Source organism: Mus pahari, chromosome 14, assembly GCF_900095145.1.
Source record: "Mus pahari chromosome 14, PAHARI_EIJ_v1.1, whole genome shotgun sequence".
Taxonomy (NCBI): domain Eukaryota; kingdom Metazoa; phylum Chordata; class Mammalia; order Rodentia; family Muridae; genus Mus; species Mus pahari.
In genome coordinates, this window is record NC_034603.1 from 65,974,461 (window position 1) to 65,984,523 (window position 10,063).

The 10,063-nt window shown below is 42.4% G+C and overlaps 1 protein-coding gene across 4 annotated transcripts; it reads left to right on the forward strand.

Moving 5' to 3' along the window:
- Positions 1–7,420, forward strand: Zpbp2 (zona pellucida binding protein 2). 4 transcript variants are annotated; one of them, XM_021213408.1, is made up of 8 exons: positions 1–210; positions 324–389; positions 1,321–1,446; positions 2,672–2,833; positions 3,400–3,618; positions 4,173–4,255; positions 6,258–6,438; positions 6,970–7,420. In XM_021213408.1, exons 1-8 carry the CDS (start codon positions 162–164, stop codon positions 7,062–7,064), a joined length of 981 nt encoding a protein of 326 aa, XP_021069067.1. In that variant the 5' UTR covers positions 1–161; the 3' UTR covers positions 7,065–7,420. The 4 variants fall into 4 exon arrangements, with proteins under 4 accessions (XP_021069067.1, XP_021069069.1, XP_021069070.1 ...); XM_021213410.1 differs by having other exon boundaries at positions 1–119; positions 6,970–7,416; XM_021213411.1 differs by lacking the exon at positions 3,400–3,618 and having other exon boundaries at positions 6,970–7,412.
- The last annotated feature ends 2,643 nt before the right edge of the window (positions 7,421–10,063 follow it).

Here is a 10,063-nt window from a genome sequence, read left to right on the forward strand (position 1 = left end):
GCCCAGCCGGAACACGCACAGCCGCCCCCGTGGTAGCCTGGGACCGGTAGGGTAGATGCCCTCGGCGGTTTGCTTCGCTCTGTAGAGGAGCGATGGGGAGGCGTTGGGCCTGGCCTGAGGTAGGAGGGCGCCCAGCCGTCGCCACTAGTGCCTGAGCCGTGATGCTTGCGTGGGCCCTACTCTCCGCGGTGCTCTGGTCTCTCGCAGGAGGTGGGGCTTGGCCCGCAGGCTCCTCCCTCGCCCCGCCTTCTTCGCCTCCCGCCCCGCCCTGAACCGTGTGTCCTCCAAACACTAATAAGCCAGAGGTTTTCTTTCCTCCGCAGTTGGATCGCAACGTTCTTCTTTATTCAATATCAGAGGCTTTGTTTACGGCACGATAGGGCACCCAGGTAATACGTGCCTCTTCTCACGCAAGGCCTGTCCCAAGAGCTGGGGATGCACCTGCTTAGGTTCTTCAAGCAGGGAAAAGGGAGCTAGGCAGGAGGGCGTCTGTGCTCTGCAGTTCGGGAAGTTTGCATCATTGCCCTCAAAGCTAGTCTTGTGTTTCCAGGGTTCACCACAGATCTGCTGCTCTGATACTACGTCCCTCTTTCAAATACTTCTGCTTTGTAATGGGTGAAGGAACTTAGCGGGATGGACGCCCCTCTGGAAGGTTCTTCTCTCCCTCTTGTATTAACCAGCCCTATTCATGCATCAAACATCAGCTCCAGTGTTACTCTCTGTAGTTTTCCTACACTCAGGAAAAAGTAGTGGTCCAATATTGAAATAACATTGCATTCCATCTAGAATAATTCCACATTTAAGGCCTTTCTCTTCCCAACACCACCAAACTGTACAATAAAAGGCTTATAGATTCTGATCCTGGCAATGATTGGACCTTAAAAAATATCTTGTGAGACTATGTACTATCCAGTTGAGTCACCGTAGTACACCTTTCTAGTAAGCACCGCACAAGACAACAGGAAGCTTACGTGAAATACTAAGTTTTCAGTTTTGAAATAGTTTGTCAGTCAAGCTAACATCCTGTGAACATTAATTCCATAGCTCTTTATTGGAGCTATTTGTTAATGTGTACATTAAAAGGAACTTGATCTACATTTTTCTAGACTGCCATAAAATAAAAATATTACCGACAAAGTACAGTTTAAAGGCTTACTTACTATGGGGGAAGCAAAAAAGACTTCATTCTAAATGACAACTAGTATTCAACATGTTATGAAGACTTTTTAATTACTGAAATCCAGAAAGAACTGGTATCATTGTCTAGGAGTCTTTATTTTGCTGTATAATGTAATTACACAGAATTTTATTTTGTCACAGTAAAAATATATGTAAAGGTACATCAGACTAGTCCTGTCCTTATTTGTATGGATATTGATCGTGCTAATAAAGAAACAGTGGACCCCACCTACTTATGGATTGGGCCAAATGAAAACACATTAAAAGGTAAATAATTTAAATGTATTTTAATGGTGTGAACATAGTTTTTTAAAAGCACTGCCATTATTGAAAAGAACAAATTTGATTTTAAAATTATATTAACTGTATTTTATTTTTGTATATGTGAGTGTTTTGCCTGCATGTATGTATGTGCACCACATGCTTGCCCGACGCCCTCAGAGGTCAGAAGAGGATATCTGATCCCATGGAAGTGGAATTACTACTGGTTGTGAACCACTTTGTGGGTGCTGGGAATTGAACCCAGGTCCTCTGCAAGAGCAGCAAGCGCTCTTAAACAGTGGGCCACCCCTCCAGCCCCAATAAATGTAATTTTAACTGCAATTAAATTTTCTCAACACGATGAATTATCATTTTTCTTGGCTCATGACTTTAGTTCTTCATATGCAAAAACTAAAGCAGATGCAAAAGACTGCATGGGCCGTGTGAGCACAATACTCAAAATGTTGAGGCAGGAGGATTACAAGTTTGAAGGTGGCCTGGGCTAACCAAAGAGATAGTTTCTTGTTACTTTTGTTTCCCAGTGCTTGGGACTGAATCCAGAGTCCCCCTCTCAAGCAAATTCTCTCTATGCTGTCTGGTTACCCTGAGGCAGTTATTTTTGGGCCCTACTTAAACATTTTCCTAAGCACTAAAGTTCATCCCTAAAACACCAGTAACATGGGATATTCAATATGTAATTTTATGTTAGAATAGGACCTTGTGATACCAACATTATTTGTGTGTTGTGTGTTTCTATATGTGTGTGTAAATATAAAATATAAATGTATTTATATAAACACATAAATATGTATAGATATATAATTTACTGAATTACTGGCATAAATCAGTCAAAACTAAATAAAGAAAATCAACATATATTTCACAAGTGTGCTGGCTCATGTAATTCTTTCATAGAGTAGTATGACAATTAAGTTTTTTTTTTTTTCTTGGACTGTTGGGCATAGTGCTACATGCCTTTAATTCCAACACTCAGAAGGCAGAGGCAGGCAGATTTCTGTGGATTCAAGGCCAACCTGATCTACATAGCAAGTTCTAGACCAGCCAGGGCTATGCAGTGAGACCCTGTCTTAAAAAAAAAGTTTTATTGGGTTCTCAAAGTTCAAATAGTCTATTAATTTTGAATTTTTGCATGTCTGTGTATAGCCCTGAGTCTACTGAATAATGTTTAAGTTACCTGCTGAATAACCCAGCGATTTCCTCTTTTGATCAGGGAATAGCCAAATAAATATAACAACCACAGGAGAACTGGTACTGAAGGATTTTCTGGAGCCGTTATCTGGACTTTACTCGTGTACTCTTTCCTATAAGACTATCAAAGCAGAAACCCAAGAAGAAACTATGATAAAGAAGAAATATGACTTTCTGGTCTTTGGTAATAATATATTTATATAAAAATAATATAAGTACCTGAGCCATCTTTCCAGTGCCCCAAAAACATCCTTACATTTTAAAATGTATTTTTATTATGTGTCTGTGTGTGTGTGTGTGTGTTATGTACATGTGAGTGCAGGTGCCAGAAGAGGCCAGAAGAGGGCGTCTGATGCCCAGGGGTTAGGAGCAGCTGTGAACTATCTGATGGATATCTGAGGCTGGGACCCACAGCTCCTAACTGCTGTGCCATCTCTTGAGCCCTAATGACTTTTTGACACTATTAACTTACCTGTGTTTCTACCACACCATAGCCATTTCTCTTAAGTAGACAGACATCTAATGACAATGACCAGTTTTGTTGTTGTTGTTGTTGCTGTTTCATTAAAATTATTAGTTATATGTATTATGTAAACAGACCAATGGAATTATCTAGACCATTTGCTAGATAAGTACGATTTTGAAACTGATTTGCAAAATTAACAGTGTTGAATGTTATATGTTTTTGGAAAAAACACAGCAGAAATTAATGGATGACACAACAGTTTTTCTTCTCATCTTTCTCTAAAGCCTATCGGGAACCTGATTATTCTTATCTCATGGCCGTGCGTTTTACCACAAAATCTTGTGTAGGAAGACACAATGACCTGCTCTTTAGAGTGCTGAAGAAATCCTTGGATAATTTAATCTCGGATTTATTGTGCCATGTCATAGAGCCATCATACAAGTGCCACTTTGTTAAAATTCCAGAGAGGGACTTCATGTATGAGCTGTTCATAGCCTTTCAAGGTAAAACAATTTTACAATGTTAATTTTATGGCTATAATTCAAAACCATAATAGATTATAGAATGAATTGCCATATAGACATGAGATGTCTCCTACCTATAACAAGTCTGAAGTGTTTGCTAAGCACTAATGTATTGCCTGGTTGTGGTTTTAAAGTCAGCCTACCTTCACATATAATATATTGTTTATTACTGAAAGTCAGTGTCATTTTATTGACACGACTTTTAACCGTGCAGCTAGGTACAACAACTTACAATTTCTTATAGAACTTTAGGAATGATGTTTTATGGTTTCTGTTTTTGAGGAATTAACGAGGGAGTAACCAGACACATGTATTTCTATTTTCAAGCCTTGTAATTACTTCAGTTAGCCCCCAGATGGAGTAAAGACACAGTGCATGTAGTACTCAAACTGTGTGCCTAGCTTTAGTGTTCTGATCAGGTAGCTGGGTTAAATAGGCATATGCCTGCATACCAACCAAAGCCTTTGGGACTTTACTGAAGGGTCCGGTACTTTCTAGAAGCTAGTGTGTACCTGTCATGTTTTCCTCTCCAGTGAATCCTTTCGCACCAGGCTGGAGAAGTATGTGCAATAGCTCTGCTGACTGTGAAGACATCACCAATCACAACATCCTCGAGGTAAGCGAACTCCCATAGTGAGGGGAAAGCACTGGGGATCCACAGAGCCTTTGGTAAATACTTTATCTTCTTAATAGCAGTCCAAGGTCATCTTCAGCTAGTTCAAGGCCAGCCTGGGCTACATGAAAACCCATCTCAAAAGAAAAGAAAAATTCTGACCTCCATATGCAAACCATGGTGTGCATGCACCTATGTGTGCACACAAACACACACATACACACAAACACACACACACAATCATAATATTGCTCTAGTTTTTTTAAGGAACAATTTTAGTTTATTTCTTCTATATTTTTTACATTATGTTTTTGTGTGTGTGCATCACTTACATGCAATAGCACACATGTGAACATTTGAAGAGCACTGGCAGGAATTGGCTCTGTCCTTCCTCTGTATGGGCTGTGGGTTCCAGGAGTCAAGTCTGGTTTCTCAGCAGATGCCTTTACCGCTGAGCCCCGAAAGGTTTTTAATATGGAGAAATAGTTACAACACAGAGAGATAAATTCCTTGACAAACTTTACAAGTCAGTTCTCTCCTTCCAGTATGTGGATGTCAGGGATCAAAGGTGTGAGCCACCACTGCTAGGCTTCATTTTTCTAAATGGTTAAGCAGTGGCCTGAAGGGAAAAAAAAAAAAACAAAAAACCTCACAATTATGTTACCATAGGTTAAATGTGTGGTTCTTCCAAAGTCGCAGCTATAGGAAATGTGGTGGTGGTTCTCCTGCCCCAGACTCCAGAGGCTGAGGGGAGAGTCGGAAACATGTCTGTACTCGCTGGTCTTGTTCCCAAGTCCATGCCTGTAATGTTTTATGCGGTTTATAAGAAGTACTTGGTTAGGCTTGGTCATTAGTACAGCTTGTCCCAAAGCCAGAGTCACATAGTCAGTTTGAAATGCTGATGAAAGCCTTGATTCCTATTTTGCTTGGCTCTTTTTTAATTTTTCATTTATGTATTCTGTATATGAGTTTTTGCTGACATGTGTATCTGTGTGCCGTATGCATGCTTAGTGCCCGAAGAGGCCAGAATAAGACATCTGATCGATGCACTGGAATTGGAGTTACAGACAGTTGTGAGCTGCCGTGTAGGTGCTGGGAATAGAACCCGGGTCCGCTGGAGGAGCAGCCCGTGCTCTTTACAGCTGAGCCACCACCTCTCTAGCACCTTGTCTCTTTCTCTGTTTGGGAGGTTTTGTTTGGTTGGTTGGTGAGTTTTTCTTTCCTTTTTAATAACCAGGGAGCATTAGAGATCTTGTTTAGTCTATGAAAAAGGCAAACAATTCAAAGCTAGCTTTTATCCATGTGTGTGTGTGTGCATGTGTGTGTGTGCATGTATGTGTGTGTGTGCAGGTGTGCATGTGTGTGTGTGTGCAGGTACATGGGGCTGTGTTGAGGCTGCAGTGCAACTTTAAATGCCAGTCTCAGGAACACCATCTCCTCCTTGGAGACAGGGGCTCTGCCTAGTTAGACTTGGCATTCTGACCAGCAAAGCCCCAGGAACCCACCATCTCCACCTCCCCAGCACTGAGATTACAAGCAAGGAACGCAAGCAAGGAACGTATTTGGCCAACTGAGCCATCCATCCCCCCAAACAAGTTTTTTTTTTTTTTAAATTATTTTATGTATTTGAGTATACTGTATGGACATCAGATCCCATTACAGATGGTTGTGAGCCACCATGTGGTTGCTGGGAATTGAACTCAGGGCTTTCAGAAGAGCAGTCAGTGCTCTTAACCACTGAGTCACCTCTCCAGCCCCCCCTCTCCCCCCAACAAGTTTTGTAACTGTTTTCCTTAGCCACTCCATGTATAAATTAACAAAAATTAGTAAAGTCAAAGGTACTAATTTTAGGCTTTAACATAGATTTTTCAGGACTTCGTCTAATGCATCTTGCCCTAATGAGCAAGAAATATTTCTGCTGTGTTTTATGGCCTGTGATTCATGAGAAGGATTTTGATTATTGAAGTTAATAATTTTAATTTTCTCTGGCATATCTAAATCTTAGGCAAGAGATCGGATAGAAGAATTTTTTCGGAAGCAAGCACATATTCTACACCATCACTTCAACAGAACTGTCCCAGCTATGCATTTTGTGGACCACAGTTTCCAAGTAACACGAATAGACAATTGTCGACCAGGCTTTGGGAAAAATGAAGTTCTGCACAGCAATTGTGCTAGCTGTTGCGGTAATTATAAAACTCACATACCTAAGTGTCTGTATATTCCAGAGATTATTGAGCTGAACCTTTTCATCGTTTCTTCCACAGAAGAGAGAAGTAAAAAACAAAACAAAAAAAACCTTGAAAGCCCAAATTTCTACATGTTATCATCCTATTATATATTCTTTGCATTGCTCACTCTTGTATTTCAAAACATTTCCACAGTGTTCTGACATATGATAATGTTCTGTGCAGGAGAGCAGAATGGTCCTGCCGGGGAAACGGAGCTAGGGAGCAGAGGGTGGAAACTGCAGACAGGCCCTGACAAATGAGGCGTGGAGAAGGTCTTGCGAATGCTGATAGAAAGCAAAATACAGTAGCCTAACTCTCCTGTTTTTAAGATTATCACATTACAAAGTTTGAGGCAATCTTTACCCCTTAATTGGCTAAACAGGTGTGGGCAGCCCTGTGTAGAAATGGTGTAACCCTGAAGACACTTTTGCATTGTTGAGAGGATATTATATATTATATTGTTGAAAGTCTGCCTTTCCCTTACAGTGGTCTGCAGTCCTGGGACGTTCAGTCCCGATGTGGATGTCACCTGTCAGATCTGTGTTTCTGTCCATATCTATGGAGCTAAAGCTTGCCCATAAACTCCAAGAGCAGAGGTGAAAGCATGGCTGTTTGCCTCTGAAAGTGGGGGCCAAGATCTGCTGGCGTCGGAGAGCATCATAGATACCTCCAGAAAGGAAGATCAGGAAGAGCAAAGCTTTGGAAGTCCGCACTCCAGAAACAACAGCAGAAAGTAGCCGTCAGGGAACAAAGAAGTCGTTTCTGAGAAGGCATTTATCGCAGTACCTCCGGTGTACGAGGGGAAGTTCACGTGTTACTGGATGCTTTAAATGAATACGTTCTGTTTTCTACAAACTGAAACATGCTTTGTACCTGATATTAAGGTCAAAAAGAGTAGCAAAGTATAATAAAACATTTTCTATTTTCCATATATTAATTTGTTTGAAATGGCTTCTATCAAGACATCCCTTTTTAATTTGTTTCTTAGATTTATTTTATATGTGTGGTTATTTCGCCAGCATGTACGTCCGTGCACCACATGCATGCTTGGTACCTTCAGAACTGGAGTTAGAGAAGGTTGTGAATCATTATGTGAGAGCTGGGAATTGAACCGGGGTCCTCTGGGAGAACAGCTAGTGTCCTCAACCACCAAGCCATCTCTCCAATAACTATAGTGCTTCGGGATTAATAACCTAAGGAGTTACTTTAGTCCCTTTGCGTTTAATTTCTAACAATGAAGTCGTGTTTTAGTCTAGGCTTAGAATTACAGAGAATGAAGCAAGAGGTGTGCAGTCACTTACACTCCTCCATGTGCACTCTTTACACACACACACACACACACACATCCCCTACTAATTTCACTCTGGTCCATGGTTCACATTAAGATCGTACTCCTCGGGTTACAGGTTTGGAGAAATGCGTAGTGATGTGTTCATCATGTGAGGTGAAACCCACCGTGCTTCACCTGCTCCCCTCTCCACCCTTCCCTCCATCATCTTCTTCTTGTCTTTTCCTAACTGCCATGGCGTTGGGATGATACAATGTGTGGACTCTTCGGACTGGCTTCTCTTCACTCAGCCCTATGCAGCTTGGGTTCCTTGGTGCCTTTTTTTCATGACGTCATAGCTCATTTCTACTGCTGGGTAATATTACAGGGTGTAAATAGAGCTTTTGTGAACATGCGTGTGCAAGTCCCTGTGGACAGAGTTCTCAGCGAGGTCGGGGTGATGCTGAGGAACATGGCTGCAGGCGAAGGTGGTGACTGTCTAGCTTTGTCAGAGACGAACACACTGCCAACCAAAGCGGCTTCCCCCCTCATGGTCTTGTTCCTTCTCCTCACCAGCATTCAGTACTGCGGATTCGCGGTGAGGGCTGACTACTCTAATGGAGGGAAGGGGTTCCTTTTTGTTTTTATCCGAATCCCTCTAGCCCTCTGACGCTGAGCGTCTTCTCCTGTGGTCACTGGTTCTGTGTGTGCTCCTTAGTTATTCTTTGTTGTCCAGCTTTACTGCCATTTTTTTTTTAATTGCATTGTCTGTCTTCTGTTGAGATCTAGGAGTTCGTGGTATGTTCTGGTCCGGAGTTTTAGACACCTCTACAGAGACGTTCACTCTTCCTGGGGTTTGTGCTTCAGTCCCTTCCCACTGTCTCACCGAGCAGAGTTTTAATAGCAGTGAACCCCTGCCTCACTGGCCATGACTCTGTACTGTGGTGTTTTGATTCATGGGTACCAACCTAATTTGAATAGCATTCTTCAGTAATATGTTAGTAATCCTGCACTTGTTGACCTGTTAATATGATTTCCCCCGTAAACCTGGTAATGGGATAAATTGTGTTAGTTCAGAAATTATCGTAAGTTCAAGACAGTGAGTTCCAGGCCAGCCTGTGCCACAGAGTGAGACTGTCACCCAAAAAGAATTTTCAAATGTGTAGTTGAATAAACCCTTTCTGGTCGTCGTGTATAAATTTTCCTCTTAACACTTTATCTTTCCCAAAACACAGTAGTATTATGGGTTTTGGAACTTGTTTCACTTCACTGTTGGTTTCTTGTTCATTTGGCCTGTTTGGGTTTGGGGTATAGTGTTTTTTGTTTGGCAATGCTAGGGATGGAACCCAAGGCCTCACATACGCCAGCAAGTGCTCGACCACGGAGACATACCCGGGGCTGTAAAACAAAATAAAGCCTCCATTGCACTGTGTCCTGGCACCTGCCTCTTACCCATGCTGCTTGGAGAGACGGCTCTCTGCTCCCGTGCGTACGGGGTTCCACTTAGTTTAGCTCAGGGATGGCGGCACCCTGCCTTCTTTCGTTTCTAGGCATCATTTTAGAGTCACTGAAGAAAGGGAGTTCTGTGGAAGAGGTGCGTACAGGGTTCCAAATCAGCCCTGATTTTCTCAGTACCAAGCAGATGAAGCCAACCTTTACTGAGTTGTGACATCTACTGCCTTACAGTTTGTAAAGTGAGGCTGACAAAATGCAACAGCTACTAACTAGCAGTAGTCGTGGTCACTAGTTAGCTTCAGCTACTAACCAGCAGTAGTCGTGGTCACTACTTAGCTTCTCATTAGATGTATACTACTTGTGCCTTGTAAGTAATCCAGAGTCGCTTTGTATTAAAATCTCTTGGGGGAGGCAATTAGGGAAGAGATGCCTTCAAAGCCTTCTAAGGAAAGCAGTAAGGGAGCCAGGCTCAATGACAGAATGCTGCTGCCAGCCTCTTATGCACCAGGCTCTAGATGCGATTCCTAGACCCAGACAAAAGTTCAGGAGCAGTGAATAAAAAGCCGTCGCCAGCGTGAAGCCAGAAACAGTCGCCGAGAGAGTGAAGCCATAAGCAAAGGGTCAAATTCCAAAGTTGCTATTCAAAGCCTTGCACTGGCTCTGGTGGCTGTCATTTCCACTTTGACAGATAAGATAGATTTACAACCACTCCACAGCCAGGCTTTGAAGTCCATCAGTCATCCCAGCACTGAGGAGGAGTTCAAGGACAACCTGTACTGTGTGACCGAGAACGTGTGTGTGTGTGTGTGTGTGTGTGTGTGTGTGTGAGAGAGAGAGAGAGAGAGAGAGAGAGAGAGA

Bases quoted from the DNA above. Each gene is read 5' to 3' on its own strand.
- Zpbp2 (XM_021213408.1), top strand. From the start codon at position 162: ATGCTTGCGTGGGCCCTACTCTCCGCGGTGCTCTGGTCTCTCGCAGGA. The intron at 390-1,320 runs GTAATACGTGCC...ATTTTGTCACAG, and splicing joins CGGCACGATAGGGCACCCAG to TAAAAATATATGTAAAGGTA. The intron at 6,439-6,969 runs GTAATTATAAAA...TTTCCCTTACAG, and splicing joins CAATTGTGCTAGCTGTTGCG to TGGTCTGCAGTCCTGGGACG.